The 24,831-nt window shown below is 40.3% G+C and overlaps 2 protein-coding genes across 4 annotated transcripts in view; one reads left to right on the forward strand and one right to left on the reverse strand.

Moving 5' to 3' along the window:
* Positions 1-11,970, reverse strand: part of ITGB3 (integrin subunit beta 3) — a 91,855-nt gene extending 79,885 nt beyond the window's left edge. For all 3 annotated transcript variants that reach the window (XM_058182089.1, XM_058182088.1, XM_058182087.1), the window contains exon 1: positions 11,675-11,970. Coding sequence is in view for 2 of the 3 variants with exons in the window: in XM_058182088.1 (XP_058038071.1) it covers positions 11,675-11,741 (67 nt within the window). In the remaining variant the exon portion in view is untranslated. The remainder of the gene's footprint in view (positions 1-11,674) is intronic.
* Positions 11,971-17,105: 5,135 nt separating this feature from the next.
* Positions 17,106-17,459, forward strand: RPRML (reprimo like). Its single transcript, XM_058182090.1, has one exon. It carries the CDS (start codon positions 17,106-17,108, stop codon positions 17,439-17,441), a length of 336 nt encoding a protein of 111 aa, XP_058038073.1. The 3' UTR covers positions 17,442-17,459.
* Positions 17,460-24,831: the final 7,372 nt, after the last annotated feature.

Consider the following 24,831-nt stretch of genomic DNA (forward strand, 5'->3'; position numbering starts at 1 on the left):
CCCGGTAGGAAAAATTTTTGAACTTACAGCTATTGCAGCCTTTTTACCTATTTTCTGCCCAGGGTCTGAGGTGGCTAAATGCAGAATCTGTCAAAGGCCTCCTCCTGCATGCCGCCCACTCTCCCTAGGCCATGCATCACCCTGTTTCCCCTCCCTCAGAGGCCCCAGCTCAATCTCCCAGCTTCCTCCCCTAGGACCGCATCTTTTCTTCATCCTTACCTTAACTTCCTCCTGCGCTGGCTGCCAGGGAAGGCAAGCCAGGGCTGGGCCATCACTGCTAGGCTCCACGCCAGCCTGCATTGTTCAGCTCCCTTGTCGCGAAATGCCTGCAGTTGCTGCATCTTTTTTTGTGTGTGTGTGCGAGAAGCCTCCAGCCGCCACCTCTTTGCCAGCCAGAACCGAGCTGGCAGTGGCGACTGGCTGCAGGCTTCTTGTGCCAAAAACTACTGGCCTTCGCTTCTCAAACATGCTGAAAGTCAGTCCTGTTGCCACCATTGCCACCCTGTTCTTCACGCCGGCCATGCACACATACACACATTGCCTGCTGTGCCGGAGGCGGCCATTGGGAGGCTTCTCGCATTGAAAAAAAGACATGGTGGCTGCAGGCATCTCATGACAAGGGGGGCAAACAATTGCAGGCTGGCGGGGAGCCCAGAGGCGATAGCTCAGCCAGTCGCGGGAGGAAGGTAAGGTCATGGTACAAAGAAAGACAAGGTCATGGGGGAGGAAGTGAGGAGATTGTGTAAGGGCCAGGGCCTCTGAAGGAGGAGAAATGAGGTGAAAGGAGAGCAGGCGGCATGTAGGAGGTGGCCCCGGAAGGCTGGAGCTGGGGAATGGTGTGTTCCCCAACCTGGCTAAGGTGGGTGGCGGGTAGTGAGCAGGCGGTGGCTCTGGGGCCTTGGGGAATGGTGCATCCCTGGATCCCAGCCCCCAACCCAAGATTAAGGGTGAGCGGGCGGCATGCTTACCTTTGGTAAGCTGAGCAGAGTGGATGAGGCTTGGAGGCGACTGGCAAGGTGATTAGCTGGGCCGCGTGGCAAAGGCAACATATAAAGGGCAGGAGTGGGTGGGGTGAGCATTGAGCAGGCGGGCAGGCAGATAGGGTGAACGTCATGTAGGCAAGCGGGTGGGAAAAGGCGAGGCCAACCAGAGGTGATATTTACCAGCAAACCAGTTAAAATTGCCACTACTGGTTCGCCTGAATTGGTTCAAACTGGCTGAATACCACCTCTGGATGTAACCCCTTATACTTACAGACAGAAGTTTAGGAGCTACACCTACAACAAACATGAAGAAATTTATGAACCGGGGACAAGATTGGTAGATTTAGGTGGGAAATGATTGAGGCCTGTGATAGAGGAAGTACCGTACTTTTTTGGAATATAAGATGCTCCGGACTATAAGATGCACCTACCTTTTTTGGTGAGGAAAAAAAGAAAAAGAAATCTGCCTCTGCCTCCCAGCAATTTTGCCTTGTTGCAGCAAACAACAAATAGCCTGCTTTACTTTCATTTGTAATGAAAGGTCAGAGGATGTTAGAAAGGAAGATACAGAAGGAGAAAGGATAATAAGAAAGTCTGTCCAAACAGTTAGGAATTCTAAAGAGATAGAAGCGTAAAGGTGAAGAGAGTAAAGGAGCCTTTTGTTCCTGCCCAAATGAAAAGAAAGCATTGGGAAGTCAGAAACGCATAGTTTCCCTACAGAAAGGACAAGATAGAACAATTCCCCTGCAATATTGCAAGGTGATAGCAATAGCAATAGCACCTAGACTTATATATCACTTTATAGCGCTTTACAGCCCTCTCTAAGCGGTTTACAGAGTCAGCATATTACCCCCAACAATCTGGATCCTCATTTTACCCTCCTTGGAAGGATGGAAGGCTGAGTCAACCTTGAGTCTGGTGAGATGTGAACTGCCAAACTGCAGGCAGCTAACAGTCAGCAGAAGTAGCCTGCAGTACTGCATTCTAAAAACTCTGCACCATGGTTCATATTGGAATTAGCCAATGGAAATCCATGGTCTGGGTGTATTGGTAGAGATGGGACAACATATAGAATCTTGAATAGTTTTAATTGGCCAGTGGCCAGGGATCTGTAAAGCAGGGTCCATTACTGTAGATTGTCTCTGTGTGTCAATTGCTAAAACCAAAAGAGGAACTCAATAAAGTTCCTATGAAGAGAAAGTTCCATAGGCCCTTTTCCATAATCTTTAAAGCAAAAGTATATCCTAGTTGTCTGCGATTATGGAACTTGGTATCCTGTAGCGCAGGGGTGAAATATAAAAATTTCCCCTACTGGTTCTGTGGGCGTGGCTTAATTGGTGGGCGTGGCTTGGTGGTCAGATGGCTGGATGGGCGTGGCCAATAACAATAAATAATAAAAATAATAAACAAAGTATAAAAAACAATAAGAGATACCAAAAACCAACTTTCACACTTTACACACACACAACACAACACAACACAACTGACTCACACACAATGTAAAAGCAGCTGCACTTCACACTTCACACAGCCACAAAAAGCTCAAAAACCAACTTTCACACTTTACACACACACAACACAACACAACTGACTCACACACAATGTAAAAGCAGCTGCACTTCACACTTCACACAGCCACAAAAAGCTCAAAAACCAACTTTCACACTTTACACACACACAACACAACACAACTGACTCACACACAATGTAAAAGCAGGTGCACTTCACACTTCACACAGCCACAAAAAGCTCAAAAACCAACTTTCACACTTTACACACACACAACACAACTGACTCACACACAGTGTAAAAGCAGCTGCACTTCACACTTCACACAGCCACAAAAAGCTCAAAAACCAACTTTCACACTTAACACACACAACACAACTCTCTCTCTCTCTCTCTCTCACACACACACACACAATACCACATACAGCTTTCTGAGATTTTGTGTGTTTGTATAGTAAGAGTGAAACACTACAGAAACACACCAAATCTCAGAAAGCTGCACAAATATTTTATTTTATTATTTTATTTTATTGTGGATTTCAATTCCCAGAGTTCCTCAGCCAGAAAAGCCAGACAGCATTAATCACTCAGTGATGAAATAGATTAACTAAGTTTAAATTAGTTCTGTCTGGTGCTGAAAGTGAAACTGGGGCTTTCCGGCTGGGAAAAAAGCCATGAGGTCATCAGTAATCAGGTAAGTGCCTAAGAATCTCTGAAAAGGAGGTTTTCTACATTTTTTCTACAGAAAGCATGTTTTTTAAGGTTCTGCTGATGAGGAACTCAGGTGAGATCCCTAGAGTAGCCTTTAAAAATTTTTTTAAGTTTAAAGGCTCTGCCGATCTCAGCTGAGGGGCAGGCTCCTCAAAGGCTTTTTTTTACTTTTAAAGGCATGTTTCGGCTGAAGCAAAACCTTCTTTTAAAAGTTAAAAAAAACCCTCTGCTGATGGTGGGGCTCAGCAGAGGCAGGGAGGCGGGGCCAGGGATTTTTGCTACCGGTCCTCCGAACCAGCAGCTGCCATCACTACCGGATCGGGTGAGCCAGTCCGAACCGGGAGCATTTCACCCCTGCTGTAGTGGTTAAATTAAGGAATGTGGGAGCCAAAAGAATAGGAGAAGTGCTAATAAAGATCTTTAGTAAGGTAGTAATAACAAATGAGATTTTCATAGATCCAATTTCCAATTAGCGCTGCTTAAATATTCATATGCAGACCTAGAAATAAAAAGGGTGCATAGTAGTCTTTATCATCCACAGATATTCTTACCGTTAGGATGAACCAGACCCTAAAAAATGTGGATTAGTAGGATATTTTCAAAGGTTCATACCTTATTTCTCTGTTGTAGCTCAAGCCCCCACAGACTAACAAAAAAGACACATAATGTCTCCAAGATACAGTGGTCTAAATTATGCCAGGAACCATTTGAGAAAGTAAAGGATGCATTATGTGGGAAATCAATATTGAAAGGGCTGGATTTTCCCCCAACCCTATTCATTTGTTTGTTTGACATGTCTTAGATAGCCTCAGGCACAGTACTTATCCAAAACCATGAAGAACTCACTTATTCATCTGCGCTGGACTGGGTTAGTTTTTTTTAAGTCTATGGGTTTTTAATGGGTTTTTATCCTAAATTTTTAATTGTGGCCAATTTAATAAGTTTTTTAATTGTATTTTAATCGTATTTATAGTGTATTGTGTATTTTTTATCTGGCTGTGAACCGCCCTGAGTCCTTCGGGAGAAGGGCGGTATACAAATTTAAATAATAAATAAATAAATAAATAAATAAGAGGTAGACTATCATGTGATCTACCTCTCAAAGATACTCCTCCAAAAGAACAAAAGTACAGTACCATTGAATTAAAAAGCCTATGCACTAAAATGGGCAATCAATGTTTTGCCTGTATATTTGTGGGATCAGGGATTCACTGTAATGAACAAGCACCAACTGCTCATCTGGCTGGAACAAATGAAAGATACCAATTCATGTACCAGTTAGTTAACATTGCAACTGTGCCATTTATTTAGCATTGCAACCGTGTCATTTCAATATTTTAGATAGAGTGGAACAGCAAAATGTCATTGCTAATTCCCTACTGCGGTATGAGAGAAACACAGAAATGGCATTAGTTTCGTAAAAAAAATAAAAAATGGCTAAAATATATGCTGCTGTTGCCCTGTCACTTTAAGCTCTCTGCCCAGCTAGCACATCTACTGTGACTATAAATCTGTGCTGAGAGACAACTGTGTGGTGATGTTGGTGTGTAATAGTTAGAAGAGGGAAGGAGATATATAGGAAAGGAAGGAAAGCAGCCTGAAGCAGCTAGAAAAATATCTTTTTTTTTCCTAACAGAATTCACAAGGAGTAGGAGCAGTAGGACTCACAAAGACTAGTTGGAGTAGCAATAGTAGCAGTGGGCAAGAATGGAGTAAGGGTGAGTAGTGTGCATAGACTGCAGATGCTTGTGCACAGGGGACTGTGTTATTGACTTTTTTGTATTTGGAGCCCATTGAATTGAGTATACTGAAAAGAATCCAGGACAGGCAGATCCAATATCTCTTTGGAAGACATGTTATAGGGCAGGGGTCTCCAACCTTGGCAACTTTAAGACTTGTGAACTTCAATTCCCAGAGTTCAATTCTGGGAGTTGAAGTTCACAAGTCTTAAAGTTGCCAAGGTTGGAGACCCCTGTTATAGGGATTTGTGGCCATTATGGGGCATGTATCACAACATAGAGATAAACTGGCAATTTAAAGGGGTGCGATGGCTTAGCGGTTGAAGACACTGAGCTTGGAAAACTGACACTCTGGGTTCAAGACCTGAGCTCTGTGTGATGGGGTGAGCTCTTGTTATTTGCCTCAGCTCCGGCCAGCTTAAAAAGCATACAAATGCAAGTAGATAAATAGGTACCACTTCAATAAGAAGGTAACAGTGTTCTGTGTACCTCGGCATAAAGTCATGCTGGCAACATGAGCACATAAGTATCTTTGGATAATGCTGGCTCCCTTGGCTAAGAAATGGAGATGAGTACTACCTCCTAGAGCAGGGGTCAGCAACCTGAGGTTCTGGAGCGGCATGTGGCTCTTTCATCCCTCTGCTGCAGCTCCCTGTCATTCAAAATATGTGTCACAACCGCCAATATGTGACACCTGCCGACATGCAATTTATTGAGCTATTCAACCCCCAGTAGGCCAGCCATGGATAAATCCAAAAAAAGAAAGGTTTCAGAAGAAAACAGAACATTTAATTCAACTACATATGCTAGTTTTGTGGCCGCTCAAGAAATAGTCAAGCAAGAGAAGGGTTTTTGTGGCTCCCAGTGTTTTCTTTTCTGTGGGAAACAGGTCCAAATGGCTCTTTGACTGTTTAAGGTTGTAGACCCCTGACCTAGAGTCAGACACAAATGGACAGGGAAAACTTTTACCTTTAGATATACTGTATTAAAGGGGAATTAGGGGATTTCTGATCCTGTTTTCCTTGTGAAAGAGAGACAATAATTTTATTGTTTAGCTTCCTATGTATACCATGCAATAATTGCAAAGATTTTGACAGTTATTTTCAGTTATACAACATCTCATAGAATATTGAATGTTATTAGTAAATAAATAAATAAGAACATTCTTCAAACTGGCCTGCTGTACTAAGTTGTACAGAAGAGGTGTTGATTATAGTTCCCAAAATTTCAATTCAGTATATCCAGTGGGCATTCTGGAATTTGTAGTCCAACGCATTTGGAAGTGGTTGCTGCAAACAGTTTCTCCATTGTATGAAAACAGGCCATTTGAATCTATTTACATGTTTTTGTGCACTTCTCATTCTGCTAGTCTGTGAGTGAAAACGCAGCTAGGCAGAATATTGGAGTTTCCTACCAAAAATAACTAGAAATCCTAATGAGGCATTTATAGCAAATATATAGAATACAAAGAGCAAATTCACCCCCCTGTGAGCAGCCCCTTGTCCAGCAGAAGTCACTTAAACAGAACAGGGATGTTATCAGTGTAGTGAAAATATGTTTATTTTGTATTTGAAAATATTACTCTGGGGAGAGCTGGATCAAGAGACTTGGAATGCTTATTTAAACAACTTTATAAAACTGCCTAATGCATCCAACTCTGGGCAGCTTATAATAAAAACTTCTTTTTTTAAAGGAATGAGAGGGCGAAACCAGAATAAAAAGAACAAAAATCAAACCTGATTCTGCAAAAAAACCCATCATCCAGTGAGAATGTCTATGGAGATTCTCAGTCATCCAGGTCATGGATGAAGAAGCTTCTTGGATGAGAAGTGAAATGTCTTCAAAGAAAAACCAGAAAGTCCAGTTGCCTCTTGAAAAGCACCAATGAAAAGAATATTTTATCCTATGGCCTGGGAAAGAGAGCCAGAACTTCCAATTCACTTGAAGGATGACAGGGTCAGGGCCATACAACTTCCTGGGGTTATATCATTGTGGAAGGCAGATGCTTCTCCAGAGAAGGCATGTTTCCTAGGATCCTTTAGATATTTTTTCAAGGAACATGCTCACTTTGTCAGATCTGTCAGTGGGCAATGATAATGGGAGAAAGTTGATCCCCTGGGTAACCATATCCTACACATGAAGGGTTTTATAGGTCACCACCAGCGTCTCAAAATTGCACACAGAAACTCACAAGTAGACATTACAGCTCAGGAAGTATAAATGTCACATAAGGCTCGTTCTGAACCAATCACAGATTCCAAATGGTTTTCAAAGGCAACCCTTTCTAGATGCATTGAAAAAATCTAAATGTGAAGTGTTTAAGGTATGAGTGACTGAGAGAAGGGATTCCCAGTCCAGGAGGGACAAAACTGGTGCAATAAGTGAATCTGGACTAAGGCCTTCCTAGTCATAGCTGTCACTTGCTCTTTAAATGGGAGCAGGTAATCAAGGAGAACTTTAAAATTGCATATCAGTTCTGTGCAACACCACCCAGAACTAAAGATGGTATATGTCTGATCCTGGGAGAGCTAAAAATCCATAGCTTCTCCATTGTATAAAGTCAAATTAAAGCCTGTCCTGTTTAATTAACAAATTAAACCCTCTATGTCTAGATCAAGGGTCAGCAACCTGCAGCTCTGGAGCTACATGTGGCTCTTTCACCCCTCTGCTATGGCTTCCTGTCACTCAAAATATGTGTCACAACTGCCAATGTGTGATACCTGCTGGCACGTGATTTATTGAGCTTTTCAACCCCCGGTAGGCCAACCATGGATAAATCCAAGAAAAGAAAAGTTTCAGAAGAAAACAGAACATTTAATTCAACTACATATGCTAGTTTTGTGGCCGCTCAAGAAATAGTCAGGCACGGGAAGGGTTTTTGTGACTCCCGGTGTTTTCTTTTCTGTGGGAAATGGGTCCAAATGGCTCTTTGAGTGTTTAAGGTTGCAGACCCCTGGTCTAGATCTTCAAAGTCTCAGAGCACTGGGACATGACTTTTCCAACATTACTTGGTCAGCTCAGGGTTGAGATGTATGGCTGAGTATCATCAGCATATCAAAGAAGCAGACATTGTGCTGGCTATTGATCTCACTTAGCAGTTTTATATAGATGTTAAAACAAGGGTAAGAGTTTCAAGCCCTACTGCACCCCATGAGTAAAGGCCAAAGGCTTGACTTCTCCCTCTCCCCAAACCACTAACACCAACTGGAATTTACTTAAGAGAAAGAAAAACCACCCCAACCCTACTCCTGGTTCCTACTCCATATCCCCAAAGATCCCAGTCAATGGTACTGAAAACAGCTGAGATATCAAGGAAATCTAGGTCTCATCACCCCCTACATCACAATGTCCTTAGAAATTGTCCATAAACACAATCAGTGCTGTCTATGTATTATGTTCCAGCCTGAAAACTTACTGAACTGACAGGTAAGCTTTCTTCAGTTCATATAGACCTGGGGTCTCCAACCTTGGTCCCTTTAAGACTTGTGGACTTCAACTCCCAGAGTCCCTCAGCCAGCAAAGGAGTTGAAGTCCACAAGTCTTAAAGGGACCAAGGTTGGAGACCCCTGATATAGACCAAGTTACCTGGCTCCCAAATGATTACCCCCATTCCTTGCCAGTCAAACTCAAATGCACTCATTGGTCTGTTCCACATGACCAAGTCAGTGTAATATTGACCTCCTTGAGCCAAGAGAAAAATATGCTGGCATGAATTGTGTTACCCTTTCTTCCAATCCCTGTTGCCACATAACATTAACAAGGTCAATGAACAGTTCTAACTATTGCAAAGGATTAATAGATTCCACTGGACTCATTTTTCTTCCCACCAAGCATTCCATCTGCAGGAAAATAAACCCCGATCCCTAACATAGATTGGGCAGATTTGGAAAGATGCATCAAATGATAGATGCATCAAGTGATAACAAGGCCAGAGATTAACAAGGCCAGAGAATGCAGGATGAAGCAGAAAGGAATCACAAGTACTTCGAGATGGTGCAACTGTTGTCCCATGTCTCTTACCTATTAGGTTATTTCTGAAGATGGGTATAACAATTTTCTGAAAGAATGTTAAATAGCCTGACCCACAAATAACAGGTGTAGAGAGTGCGTAGGATGTAGCAGGAGGGAACAATCAATGAAAGGCTAGTCATCCATCGCCACCAGAGGAAGGGTGGTGCTGTTAACAAGTGACAAGGAATGATGTCCACTTCCCCCTCACTGGGGGGGAGGAAGAGAGGGAGGGAGAGAGAGAGAGAGAGAGAGAGAGAGAGAGAGAGAGAGAGAGAGAGAGAGAGAGAGAGACTGCCTCTGCATCTTGCTGATTCTGAGACAGCAATCCTAACAATTTTCAGCACTCTAGCTGCCTCCTCAGAGATAATTAACAATAATACAAGGATTAAAAAGAGCGGCCATAAAAATCCCTTTGTTGGGGATTTTTCAGCAGAAAACCTGAAACGAATCCAATGATGACAGAACTAGTAGCATACAATGGGCACCATCCAACTTTCTTTCTTAATTTAAAGTGATATTCTGGTAGTACAAGCCTAGCATTCTTTCAAAGCAACAATAACCCTGTGTTTTAAAAGAAAAACAGGTTCAAAGCACTAAAGATTTGGCTCACGTAAATCCTGACAAGTGTTATGGAGAGCAATGAGCAGGCATGACATAGGCAAAGGCCTATGTGGAATCCAACTGTTGGCCTCTCTTGCTGTACTGAAAATAGCCTTGGGTAAACAGAAGGAAGAGCTGCAGCCTAGAGAACAGTCTAAGAGAAATCTGAATCCAAAAGAGGGATGGGTGTGGAAATATCATCTCAGATGTTTCAGGTATCCTCCCTAGTTTTCTGGAGAGTAAAAATAAGTGAGGAGGGGGTGCTTTCAGGTTTGCAAGATTCTGTCAAGGTAACTTTACAATAAAGGTAGTGTTAATACATGTACTTCTTGTCTGGACTGACATCTGCAACTACACATCAGAGGCCAGAGAGAATTGTGCAACCAGACCTAGGGGGTCACGCCTGAAGGTGTAGCAGACAGATTCAAAACTTTAACAGCATCATCTACCAAATGATGCAAAATATGCCAGAACATATTTGTAGAACAAGAAGTAAAACGTGACTTGAAAATCAGAAGAGCTGAAAACAACTAAGCTTCTTTAGGTTAGGCATGGACTGGGTATGAGATGAAAACCATTTTAGAAATAGTGACTGTGTGCCACTATTGTTGACTGTGACTGTTTGTATATGTGTGTTTGAGAGAGAATTAATCTATGATTGTCACTTTTTTCTTCCTGGTTTTATTATATATGACCACTGACTCTGACTGCGGACAGTTTGGAAACATACTAAATAAATGCACGCTGAAGAGGACTAGGGGAGCCTTCCTGGCTCCTCTTTCTGACTTTTTACACACATATGTATTTAATTTTCCCAAAGGCATTATGTCCCTTCCCTTTTGTCCATTTCTGTGACTTGATGTAGCACCAACTAGGAAAGTGAAGTGGAAAGGAAGCGAAAAGGTAGATGAAATGGATGTTTTGGATTGAAATCTGAATACAAGAAGAATTTGGAAGGCCAAGACATAGAGTGCATTTCTGCAAGCAACATAAACCACTGGGATTTCTATTTCCAGTCCCAAAAACTTGGTGTGGATTGCATGGTTTTGGTCTTAACTGTTGTGTGAACCTAACCAATTGTGGTTAATTCTGTCAATTGTTACTCTGGAGATTAAACCCTAATATATTCTGAATAAAAACGAAAGGAACTTAAAGGTTATGTCCATACTTGCTGTAGAGTAGAATGGACTATTTTCATATCTGCTTGCAAGAATAGAGGCAATGTGTATTAATTACTGTCCTCCACCAGGCCCCAGCCCAAATCTGGACAAGCCAATCCTGTATTTTTTTAAACTTTCATGGCTAAGACCGGTGGGGGGAATCAGTTTGGAAATGGAAACTTATCCAGAACTGCTCCAATAGTTATAAAACTAGGATTAGAATAATGTAGAAAAAAGCTAGCAACCTCCTTTAAAGCAGGGTCTCCAACCTTGGAAACTTTAATCCTGAAGGACTTCAACTCCCAGAATTCCCCAGCCAGCAAAGCTTAAAGTTTAAGCTCAAAGCTTAAATCTTGGCTTAAAGTTGCCAAGGTTGGAGACCCCTGCTTTAAAGGATGGTAGTTTCCCACCCTGTCATCTATGCATATCTCTGGGTGTGGCAGCATTCTAGTCTGAATGATGGAACTAGGCTGAGAGTCTTTTCCAAGCCTTCAGGTTTGAGTTGGTTATTGTATATTTGGGAGGGGAAGAACCAGATATAGATTTTACTAGGAAACAAACTTTTCCTGTTAAATTTTAAATATCATGTTTGAAAGGCAGGCAAAAGGTAAAAATATCCCCACCCCCTTTAATACAGGAAAGCAATTGTCGGTACACACCGACCAGAACGTAAGGGCCACTGAACTCAAAACAAGCTTTCTTTTGAGTACTGTAGTGTATGAAAGCATAAAATTGCACCATGCCTCAAGTTGTCCTGGAAAGCAGAGGGTAACGCTTGAGCGGTTTTTCATTAAGTTTTGAACTTCCCTTTCGCAGCCAGCAAACGCGAAGGGAAGAGACCTTCCCCATTTTCTTTCAACCGGGTTGGGGTGGGGGGAGGGAGGGAGCGGAAAATCAGCAGTTCATCCAAAGCGCTCGGCAGCTGAACCGTAGAGGGGAGCAGCGGGTCTTCCCAACTTACCGCAGACTCCGGCGGCGACCAGAAGCAGGCTAAAGACCAGAAGCGCAGGGGAGGCAAATTTGCCCATCCTGGTCTCAATTTAACAAAACTGCAAAGCGGAGCGGAGCAGTCTGTTCCCGAGAGGTCCGCCCCGAAGATCAGCCAAGTTCTAGCAAACCGCGTCACCGAGAGATCCGAACACCGGGCAGACGCGGCCAGAGAGAGGAAACAACTGTTAGATGGGAGTCACGGAATGCCCCGCCGGTCGCCGAGGTCGCCGCTTCGTAGGATCCTTTTCTCCACCCCTCCCAGAAAGACGGAGGGCGGGGGGGGGGGGCTTGGCAGGGGAGGAGACGACCTCTGCCAGCCACTGCTCTACACCCTTTATCCTTGGCAAAGATTTCCTCCCCCAGTGCCTAAATTCATTGGCCACCCTTTTGTGTGTGTGTGTGTCCTCCCCACCTTTTTAGTGGTGGAATGAACCCTGAACCTCCCTATTCCTCCTGCGTCTAACTCTCTTACTGTAGTGGAGCCACTATAAGAAAACTGCGTGAATCAAACGTGAGAAAGACACCCCCCCTCCTTTTAACCTATTTGACCCTCTGCGTTTAATGACAAATTTAAAGAAACAGCAACAATCATCCCATTCAAACTGGCGCCAATTCCTAACCGCAAACTATTTCTTTACTTCCTTCCTTTTTTTCTTTTTGAGGATCGGTTCCTTGTCCATCGTCACTATTGATTCGGAAATGGGAACTGTAGCCCCTTTTAGTGGCATTTTCCTCCCAATCAACCCCCCCCCCACTACATGCCTGGAGAAAACAAAGTATACCTTGGTCAAGCAAGTTATACCTTGGCCTTTACCTTGGCATCATCTCCCATCATCCCCTACAAATGTACAAATGTCAAAAATCTCATACAAGTATATAATCCTTGAATAAATATTTATATAAATGCTCTTCTCTGAAGCTGATTTTAGTTGGGTTATTTTGTATATCCACCTAGAGTTTTGCACAACCCTCTCAAAACTTTGGATTTATCAAAGAATTTGTATAGCAATCATTGCTCTAGAGATAATTACAGAACAAGAAGTATCATACAGATTCAGAGATTTGAGATGATTGAATAAGGTTTAATTCTTTACAAAGCATAGAATAAGTAAGGTGGTATTTATAACATTACAACATGCTTTAAAAATTGGGTTCTGCAGTTCTAATTAAAAAAACTGAATTCTACTATCAATATAAATCATATAAACTAAATCAAATATAAACCAATTATACAATTTTATTGACTTCTTCTGGTTTTGTTAAATGTGGGAAACAACTGGTCCCTTATCCCCTCCTTCTGATATTTCAGCAGACATTCCTCACCACTTTCCAAGTCAAGGCAAAGGGACTAAACGGTAACCAAGACTCAAGAAATTTAACTTGGAACTTAGACAAGGGAATGTGGGAAAGGGCTAATATTTCATTATTTTCTGGATGATGCCCTGAATATTTTTAGCCTTCACGCATATTCATCTGAATGCCTTATCTCTGGAAAACAGAATGCAAGTAAAAATTCCTGATTGTTGCTACCTACTTAATTAAATAAGATACACTCAACACACTATCAAAAGAAGGCATAATGGGATGGGAAAAGGGTATGTCTGGAATCTCTTGGTAAAGGACTTCAAAACAGGCTGAAAGCACTTGAGCTTCTTTAATGTTCATGCGGATGAGTTTCTCAGTCACATGCAGCCTGCCTTGATCTCATTTGGTCTCTGTTGTCTTGCTGCCCTCTTGCGTGCAAAATTAAAATCCTCAGTCAGGCAAAGCCATTTTCCTAGCTTCTTTTTAAACACGCAACTGATACTGAGGAAAATTGAATTGAATGTGGTGGTTCTAACACTTCCAGTTCTAATTCCCAACCTGAACATGTTGGCAGCTATTCCAAAATCATATCACTCCATTGCTTATAGTGGACCAAGCTCCAAGCAATACAAGGTGTTTTTTTTATTCAACCTATTTGCGTTCTTGTACACTCTTGTACACTCTACTACTATACTCTTCTATAGTATAGTGTCTTTGGCAACAAGATCCATTTAAGGGCTTCAACATAGGAGTCTCCTTGGGAGTGGAAGGGCTGCTTGAGATTTTCGGGTCTCCTTGTGACCATTTGCTGGCTGAGGAATTCTGGGAGTTGAAGTCCACAAGTCTTAAAGTGGCCAAGGTTGGAGACCCCTGCCATAAGGGATTCACCAGATGAGAAAAGATTGGTCTTTAGCTGCTTTAAAAAAAAAAGATTTCAGGATCATTTCAATTAATCCCAGAAGCTCTCAAGGATCACTTCCTCCCACTTACCATACTAAATTATGAGGTCCTCTTTAGAGAAGCTGTTGCAGATGTCTCAGCAAGTGAAGGGTGGGGATACAATTATTGTAGGCAAAGTCGTGTAAATGGGTGACATAATCATTGTGGTATTCCTTTCCTATAAGATGCTTTCCTGCAGCATTCATGCTAGGCAATTTGGTACTAAAATGTGATTTTAAAAGAGTTTTAAAACATCAATATATACTCTTCTGAACATTATGTGCGTACTTGGTCACTACTTTAATTTTACTAAGAACTATTTATGCAAAAGGGGATGTGGTGGCTCAGGGGCTAGGATGTTGAGCTTGTCGATCAAAAGGTCGGCAGCTCGGCGGTTTGAATCCCTAGTGCTGCCATGTAATGGGGTGAGCTCCCGTTACTTGTCCCAGCTTCTGCCAACCTAGCAGTTTCGAAAGCACGTAAAAATACAAGTAGAAAAATAGGGACCACCTTTGGTGGGAAGGTAACAACGTTCCGTGCGCCTTTGGCGTTGGAGTCATGCTGGCCACATGACCACAGAGACGTCTTCAGACAGCTCTGGCTCTTCAGCTTTGAAACAGAGATGAGCACCGCCACCTAGAGTTGGCAACGACTAGCACGTATGTGCAAGGGGAACCTTTACCTTTACCTTTATTTATGCAAAAAAACAATGTATGTCCCACATTATTTTATAATATTAAGAATTTTCCATTGTAAGAATATAAGAAGAATTCTGTGGATCTAAGCAAGATCACATCAAATACCTGTACAATTAGCACAGGGGCCCCCCAAGGCTGTGTGCTCTCCCCACTTCTCTTCTCTCTGTATACCAATGACTGCATCTCCAATGATCAATCTGTTAAGCTACTGAAGTTCGCAGATGACACAACAGTGATTGGTCTCATTCGAGACAATGACGAATCCGCATATAGACGAGAGGTCAAACGACTAGCCTTGTGGTGCAACCAAAACAATCTGGAACTGAACACACTCAAAACTGTAGAAATGGTGGTAGACTTTAGGAAAAACCCTTCCATACTTCCACCTCTCACAATACTTGACAACACAGTATCAACAGTAGAAACCTTCAAATTTCTGGGTTCTATCATATCGCAAGATCTCAAATGGACAGCTAACATCAAAACATCATTAAAAAGGACAACAAAGAATGTTCTTTCTGCGCCAACTCAGTAAGCTCAAACTGCCCAAGGAGCTGCTGATCCAATTCTACAGAGGAATTATTGAGTCTGTCATTTGCACCTCTATAACTGTCTGGTTCGGTTCTGCAACCCAACAAGAAAAACACAGACTTCAGAGGATAATTAGAACTGCAGAAAAAATAATTGCTACCAACTTGCCTTCCATTGAGGACCTGTATACTGCACGAATCAAGAAGAGGGCCGTGAAAATATTTGCAGATCCCTCGCATCCTGGACATAAACTGTTTCAACTCCTACCCTCAAAACGACGCTATAGAGCACTGCACACCAGAACAACTAGACACAAGAACAGTTTTTTCCCGAAGGCCATCACTCTGCTAAACAAATAATTCCCTCAACACTGTCAGACTATTTACTGAATCTGCACTACTATTAATCGTTTCGTAGTTCCCATCACCAATCTCTTTCCACTTATGACTGTATGACTATAACTTGTTGCTGGCAATCCTTATGATTTATATTGATATATTGATCATCAATTGTGTTGTAAATGTTGTACCTTGATGAACGTATCTTTTCTTTTATGTACACTGAGAGCATATGCACCAAGACAAATTCCTTGTGTGTCCAATCACACTTGGCCAATAAAAAATTCTATTCTATTCTATTCTATTCTATAATGGTTGCATTTGTCTCTGGGAAGCCCAAGAGCAACATATAAATATGACACCACACAGCCTGATTCCTCTTCTGCAACTATTGGTCTATCGGAATACTACTCTGACTTAGTCATATTAATCAGTTGTGCTATTATAGTACAATTGTTGTATCCTCTAGGGTAAAAATAGTCCAGAAAATTTCTTAGGTAGCTTTCCATAAACATAATAGATAAATAAAACAGAAATAAGCATCTAAACAGATAGTGCTAGCTTAGGAAAAGTACTTGAACCTCATTCTAACCAGAAGCACTATTTGGGGAAAACACATTTTATGATGCATAAGAAACGAGGGTAAACTCTTTGCATACTGTATTTATAATCTACGGTGAATTTTGATACAAGAATTCTCAAATTAGCTTCCTGCCTTTTCCAATCTCACAGCAAAGAAAAATGCTTGCAACTATCCATTAGAGATTATACTAATAAGGTATACTGAATCTAGACTGGGCTTTAAAAAAAGATTTATTTATTTTTTTGAAAGACTGGAAAAAGGCTGATCAGGTGATCTTTGATCCCTCTCAACACAGAGTCTGAGAAAGAAACTTCTCAGGTTCAAAGCCTATACAGGGTCTTTCCCTTTAAAACTGTAAGGAGAGGCATTCTTTGCTAATCTCAGGGAGAACAGTTGTCAACTGGAGTTGCAGCTGATAAGCTTAGTGATTAGATACCGCGAAAGAATGGATTTACACACAGCACCTCAGGAGCTCTTTAAAGAAAAGATTTCTGTGTGTTTGGTAATGCTAGTGCATCATATCAGCACATGAACTCTTCGTACTGAACTGGTTTTCTTCTGGATAGAGAAGGACTGTTAGCAGACTGGCAGCTCTCTGCCTGTAGTGGTGGATGAAGGTGGTGCTTAGGATCAGTTCTGGGTGGAGTTTTTTTTTCCTGCAAGTTGTTTTTATCATGCTGCTTAGAGACTTTACTGTACAATGCAACATGCATCTCCAGAGATTCCAGCCTGTTTGACAGCACATGCTCCCAGCTGCTTAGAAATCTTACGTTTGGAATTGCCCTGCTTCTCTTAAAGATTGGATGGTGTGGTGTTGGTGGAACTGTTTCCTTGTCCTTTTACAGCTGTCTATCTTCTTGTGCTGCCAGTGCCTTTGTGCAAGAAGATCAAGAAGCAGGAGACAGCCTTGCTGACTACTGAGGAGTCCTTATATCATTTAGGGTCACTCAGCAAAAGAAAGCTTACTGTTCTCATTTTTCTGGAACTTCCATTGGCTTGAAATACAGAATGAATGGGTCCTTATTTAACCAAACACTGTTGGAAGAAGGTATGTTTTCCAATCGATCCCAAGATCTGGGGATTCTGATTGGCTGCTGCAATGGGACAGGAACAGTGGTGGCCAACGACGGAGGGGCGTCTGTCCTGCTCCCAGATGAAAGAAACCTCTTCATTACCCGAGTGGTCCAGATTGCTGTTCTTTGTGTCCTCTCATTGACTGTCATCTTTGGGGTGTTCTTTTTAGGCTGCAACCTGCTCATCAAATCAGAGAGCATGATCAACTTTTTGGTCAAAGACCGCCGGCCATCCAAAGATGTTGGCATTGCAATCATGGGACTCTACTGAGCAAAGATTGTGGAGCATTTCTCAGTGGGTGACTCAAGTATTAGCTTTCTCACTGCAAGTATAGGATGTGAATATTGTTGTGGCTAGAGGAAGGGGAACCTGGGGTGGCATGTTTCTAGATGGAGTTACAAAAAAAGAAAGGGGGGGTGGGAGGGAGGGAGGGAGAAGGGAGGAGACGGAGAGAAAAAAAAATTGTGTGTATTACAGATGTAAGAGAGGAGGAGAAAGAAATATTCTTATAGCAAGTTTTGTGCAAATTTTAAATTTCTGCCTGTAGAAATGTCGTATTATTTGCATGATTAGTCTATGTATAAAGATAAGTAAGTGAAGATGTCCAAGTCTTTTACATTGTTTCCCTTGGACATAAACTTATAAGGACATAAGTGACTGGACATAAGCTTTTGTTACATGAGCTGGACATTCATATCTAAATACAAAATTTAAAGTCAAGACTGTTCAAGACAAAGACACTCTGAGTTCCTCAAAGTGATAAGTAATGTGATGTTTTGTTTTGTCTGCTCAGTGGGTGCTTTCAGGGAAAGCTTTTACTGAACCAACATACTGTCTCATTTATGGAAATCATAGGGGGATTCAAATATTGTTTTCTTTTAAATGTAACCCACCTCTATCTTCATTTTTCTTATCTCAGAAATCTACAACGGACATTGTTGCCTTTGATCGATAATGCTAGGAACTGCATATTTGGAAGCATCCATGGTCAAAGCATGTGTTTTTAAAAAATATTATGGTACAAGATCTTTTTCAGATACAATGTAATGCTAGTCCTTTGCAATAGAAAAAGGTGGTTGTGGGGATATTTAGTATAAAAAAATATGTGTTTTTAAAATCAGCTGGTTTTTTGGTATTTCATCCTTTCAAAAATTTAGTATTCATTGCCCTAATGAACTTTTTAAAAAGGTTTTCCTCTGCTTTTTAAAAAGAAACACGTGGAGATAGCTCAGTTAGCTGTATAATGATCAGATATTCAAAAAGTATCTCAAAGTAAACAGATAAAGAAAGAGTCCACTTAATTGTCTGCAGATTTAAAACACTGTTTTAGGATAACTGAACATAGCAAATTAAGCATCTTAGTCTCTTTTTATATCTACGTGTTTTTGGATGGAAAAAATATATGTTTTGAGTCTTCTGTTACATAATTGTGGGGACAGGAAAAAAAAAGGAGTGAAGGAACTAAGCCTTTGCCAAACAGAAATAGGGTGCTGCAAAATTGTGAAATATACTCAGCATGTGCTTACAATTAGATATATGTTCAGATCCTACTACACAAAAAAAATGGCACCTGCTTTGAAGAAAGATCACATACTAATGCATGTATTACACTTTTGGACTTCTCTTTTGCATAAAGTTCCTTAAAATGCAAAATTATCACATTTACATTTTTAAAAATATTTGCATATTGCCCTTTGTCCAAGAAGCTTGAAAGAACATATTCCCTGTAGTCTTAAAACCCTTGTAAAGGATTCACGAAAGAAGAACAATTTGTCTAAACTCACTTTGTGAACTTAAAGTGAAGATTTACTGGTCAGCTGGGCCCTTATAATGCAATGATCTTGTATTTGTTTTTCATTCCAGTATTGTCTGACATTTCTGATTGAACATTGTTTTGAGACAGATTTTATTTCACTGCCCTTTATCTATTTTTTTATATATTCACAATGAATTGAACAGTCGTATAACTCCTCACTTCTACTTTGAATCCCTAAACATATAAATTATGGTCCATGAGACTTATTTCTAAGGAGACATGTATAGTATGTGTTATAAGGCACATCTCAGTTCAACTATCTGACAAATTGACTGTGAAACCTCAGTACTGCTCTTGGGAAGAAAAGTAACGGGCATATAACCATTCCATGAAATTGAATTGAATTGTCTTCTATTTGAAGAAAATAATTTTATTTCCCAATATTATTAACATGTCACCTCTCCCACCCTACTTGACCATAGCTTCTGATTATACGATCTCCTTCCATGTTATCCATCTCAAATATAATTACACAAATCTCATGGCCTAACTAGAATTCTTAAGCTCATTCTTGAAATCATCAGGGTGAGTGGCCAGAATTCTGGTTAGTGAGATATTAATATTAACATTATCCCAAGCTTACTGCTTAAACTATTCCTAAGTTTTATTTTCTCTATCAAGACTCTTCTGAACTGCGTGCTACATTTTTAATTTCTAACCAAGGTGAAAAACTGAACTTCTAGGAGAACTAAAATATTTAGTCTAGCCCAAGAGCTCCAGCAAAGATTGATATTGAACTAAAATTTCAGAAGGCAGAAATTATTCAAAGGTGGAAGCTATTCATAAGAAGCGGTCATATTAACAGTTTGTATTTAATTTAAATTGTGTTGATTCTCATCTGCTCTTTAGAGCTGGCCTTGCCTCAGACAAATTATAAACACTTGCCCACTATCAGCATTGCTCAGATCTCAGATCTACTCTCTATTTTGTGAGCACAAAGAGTAAATGTGTAGGGTGAACACTACTAACCGTTCATGCAATTTTATTATTTTAATCTCAAATATTTTATTTCGGACTGAGGAACAAAAGAATCTGTATCGTCAAGATAGAACTTTGGAGCACAAGATCTAAACTCTTCCCTAAAGAATTAGTAGGGCATCCTTCTTCATTTAGCATATAGATAAACTGAGAAATCAAGAGCATAAAATAAAGTGATGGCCAACAGCTTAGATAACTGAGATCTGCCCTTGTCTCAAGTGATGTGTTATTGAACAGAAATTGGATGGGATGGTAGAAAAACTAAATTGATATAATTGAAGTTAAGATTGAATCCAAATTGGATATTACCAAATCAAAATATTTAGTATGACTCCCTTGAGAAAACTTGATGCTTAATAATTTTATGAACAGGTCCATGTAACATTCTTGGGGACAGTATATAATATAATTCTCATTCTCTTCTTCAGGGACATTTTCCCATTTCTCAAACAAGTATTTAGCCAGGCTTTTTCCTCATAGCTTCCAATCCAGTTAAAAACCAAATCATACTTAACTTTTTCCAGAATTTAATAACATCTTTATCCTGTTGCCTAAATGGTTACCATTGATGGCAATCTACACAGTCCAGATTTTGAAGAACTACCCAGTCAGAGGATAAAGGTTCCATAGAACCCAGTCAAGCTATTTAATTGATTAAAAGCCAGAAGTTTCTTGTGTGATCTATATACTAGAAAATGATGGTTCTTATAGTATTGTGCTCATAATTAGAAGTTGCTTTGGTGTGATCACATTCTACTTCATTCAGCCATTAGAAGGTATAATGCCATCCAGGTGTATCCACAGGAAGGGGTTAATAAAAATCAAGATTGCAGCCCCGACCATGTAACTTCCCTTTTTGTGTGAGTCTGTGCATGTTGTTACACATAAAAAGGAATGGTGCTTTAATTGCATAATTGTAGCCAATTTTTGGCACCTCTATATGTAGTTCTGGCTATATCAAAACTACAAGCAGAGCAGTTGTAAAAAAAAGATGCTTACAAGATCTCATTTCCATTATATGAAAAAACCCCAAAACCATAATCACACAGAGCCTGATCTAGTTTGGGTTCTCATTCAGATCACTTTTCCAGGTAACATATCCTCCTAGATATTTTATAACTCCAAGACCTTACTAAAATAGAGATCTAGAACCCCACTTAAGAGTGGGTACAGTTAGAAATCTGTTCAGTCATAATATATATTAGGAATAAGGCTATGACTGAGAAATAGACAAGGTTGCCTTTCCCCCATAAGTGGCTATTTTAATACACATGTAATCAGTGTAGCTTAATGTAACATCTAATTTTGCTTCTAATACTAGATATTTGGGATAGAATAGATGGCTTAAATAAAGGGAGAACCCAAAGAAGCCAATGTATCCAAGGTTCTTCTGCCCTGGGGGAAAAAAAGTGCTCACTTCTAATGAAAGAAGCACATTAGACCGCAGGGTTTCTTTTCCACTCATAGCAAACAATGATGTTATATTGCAATATTATACAGAATCTTATACAAAGAAAAAAGTGATTAGAAATGTATTGTCAGGAGGTTAATTTCCAAAATAAGAAAGGACAATATTCCACTAATAAGAGGAAATATTTTTTGTACTTGGGGGTAACAAGAAAATGATATTACTATCGAACTGGACTGGAACTAATAGATGATAGGGTAATAAATGCAAGAGGACATCTGTAATTCTTAGCTAGTTAACAGCAGGGATTACAAATTCAGGCTTGTCATGTTGCATTTATAGCTTGAAAGGGAAGGAAAGAGGCACCAGAGAAAACACAGTAGCCAAATTGACAATCTTTCCATAAAACACATGAGGCTTTTCACATCAGTGTCATTCACTTATAGTAGTTTATACTTAATCTGAATTTTGTGCCAAGAAAAGTTAGATTTGGATATATAAATTATGCATCTCCATCATATTTGATCATTTATTTTATATTATATTGCAATTTCTCCCACTTTGCAATGCTTCTCCAGAGAGGGAGAGGGAGAGGGAGAGGAAGGGGACAGGGAGGGGGAGGGGGAGGGAGAGGGAGGGAGAGAGAGAGATACTGGGAAGGGCTTGTTAAAACAGACAAGCAGTTCACAGTTAGAATCTATATTTTTGTTTCTATTTTTCCACATAACACTTTCTATAGCAAACATTTACAATGGTGAATAACTGAACAAACAAAATTCCTTAAAACGAAGGGGGGAAAGACCTTTTAAAAAATCAACTATAGCCAGGGGAATCAGTGTAGAGGATACCTAGCGATGATACCTTGCGATAACTAGATAATATATATATGTTTTCAATGATTTGTGAAAAATATTTGTATATATGTATTTTGTGTTTCCCTAAAGGTTTTCATCACTCATTTGAACGTTTTAATTATAATACTGTAGACAACAAAAGCTGAATGTAACTGTCAAAAATCTGTTTGTTTTGCTATGGTTTCAGCTGCTTTTAAATTGTTTTGTAGCTGTACAATCTTATAAAAATAGTATGGTGATTCCTCAGTTCCCCATGAGTGGTCATTGTCAGCTTCTGCATGGAACATGTCATTTAATTCTAGTTGGGGTGCCAGTCAAGGTTTTAAATATTTTGTTTCCTTTCAAAACTTTTTCCTGACCACCAATATGGTAGGTTTTTTTATCATTAAAGTGTCTACTGCAGTGGTTCTCAATCTTAACCTTTTCTTTACCATAGACCTCTTTATGTAAATACCTTTTTTGGAAACGGACCATGGCCACAGACCCCACCCCCAAGACTTAATACAAGATTAAAACCATAAAATTTCTTCAAGTCTTCGCAGACCCTCTGTGATGACATTGTAGCCCCTGAAGGGTCCACAGCCCATGGGTTGAGAACCATTGGTCTACTGTATTCCTCTCAAGTGTTATCAGGAGCTAACCAAGCCACGTCCCCATCAAAGCTACATCTTCACTGTTCATTGCATTTAGACTTCCAGAGAGAAACAGGTGCTGATGTAATTCCTGGATGAGATAGTTAGGTTCATTGGAGGGCAAAACTTCTGAGTAATGTTCTATCAGCATTACAACCATTTGGTATAAATGTGCAATTTCTCAGTTTCAACGAAGTCTGCCTATCAAGATTCCCTCTTCTGACTCAAAGATCATGAACTCTAAGAAAGGAGTGCAGGACCTGAAAATTGTTCATCTACAGTTTCCATCTGGACAGCGGATTGTGTAAGCACATAGGTTATCTGGCCAAAGTTTTCTTCACTATAGTAAGAAACATGTTCTTTCTGTTTAAGCTGCAACCTTCAATATTCCAGGAAAGTATCCTACGTGGAGAATAGAGAGCAAAATCCCATGATTTAATGGGATTGGATGGGAAACTTTTGCCTGTCCAACTTCTCTCCTCTGAGGCCAACTCTTTTTCCCAATGCCCAGCTTTAAGAAAGAAATGGCTTGCCAACCCTGTTGAATATTATCTTGCAGCATTTCCAAAGTGCTAATTTGCCCTTTGCTTCTCCTGAGGGGAAAAGAATAGCTCAGCTTCCTTTTCCTTCTGTTGCCATGCCCCAGATAGCAATAGGGTGAAGTGAGGAGAAAGAAGAAAGAGAGATAGGCAGGTGAGCACCCAAGCAAATTTTGTGGCTGAGCAGGATTTATAGTCAGAGGAGTCCATGACTTCATGAAGAAAAATAATTTCTCTTCTCTTCTCTTCTCTTCTCTTCTCTTCTCTTCTCTTCTCTTCTCTTCTCTTCTCTTCTCTCCTCTCCTCTCCTCTCTTTTCTTTTCTTTTCTTCTCTTCCCTTCCCTTCCCTTCTCCTCCCCTCTCCCCTCTCCCCTCTCCACTTCAAAAAACGTTTTGCTTAGAACAATTTTTTTTTATTTGGACAAAATCTAAAAGTACCAGGGAACTGTCATCTCTCTCATTACATGGTTATTTTGGCCCTGACAGACGTGCAGAAGACAAGAGTCTTCAAACCAAATGCAATGCTTTCAGAACTGATTGCTTTTCTGTGAGATAGAATAGAAAGGACCAAAAACTCCCTGAAGCAAATAAATAAATAAATAAATAAATAATGAGCAAGTCATGCAAACAAAATAGCAACTTGTGGACACCTGGTGGTAAATTCCTGACAGTTCATAAAATAAAACTGGAACCAAACAGAAGAGAGGAGCAAGCTTCTTTTATTTATCAGCAAAGACAGATTGGTATATGTCTATGAAGATTCTCAGTCATCCAAGTCATGGTTGTCCCAAAGGTACCTTTTCAAGAGGCAACTGGACTTTCTTGGTTTTTTTGAAGATGTTTCACTTCTCATTCAAGAAGCTTTTTCAACTCTGACTGGATGGTGGGGAATGGAAGGATTTATATTCCTTTCAGAGAGCTGGTCATTTGCATTCTTTTAGAGAGATGTTTAGGCCAATTGGAGGTTTATCCTCAGGTGACCCTGAAACCTCCAAGTGGCTTCAATGACTCTCTAAAAGGATGCAAATGACTAGCTGTCTGCTGAAGAAGCTTCTTGAATGAGAAGTGAAACATCTTCAAAGAAAAACAAGAAAGTCCAGTTGCCTCTTGAAAAAAAACCTTTGAGACAGATTGGTATAATTGGCTCCCGTCTCCCACAAAGCCCTCAAGACAGTGAGAAAAAGATTGTCAGGGTCAACAGGGACGCAAATGGAATCTAGATTCTTTTTTGGTCAAAAAGATTACAAATTAACAAAGACTAAAGAATTTCAATGGCATCAGAACAACCTATGTTGCAAAATTTATAACACCTACAAAATGGTTGGAAAAAAAATCATTGTTGCAGCAGCATCAGAGATGTAGGCAAAATTGCAGCTCTAGCACAATGAAAATGTAGTCACAGGAAGCCATAATATGTGCGTATACACCAAAAT

Source organism: Ahaetulla prasina, chromosome 4 (assembly GCF_028640845.1).
Source record: "Ahaetulla prasina isolate Xishuangbanna chromosome 4, ASM2864084v1, whole genome shotgun sequence".
NCBI lineage: Eukaryota > Metazoa > Chordata > Lepidosauria > Squamata > Colubridae > Ahaetulla > Ahaetulla prasina.

What these genes read in the sequence shown, in the direction of transcription:
- RPRML (XM_058182090.1), top strand. Translation starts at nt 17,106, where the DNA reads ATGAATGGGTCCTTATTTAACCAAACACTGTTGGAAGAAGGTATGTTT.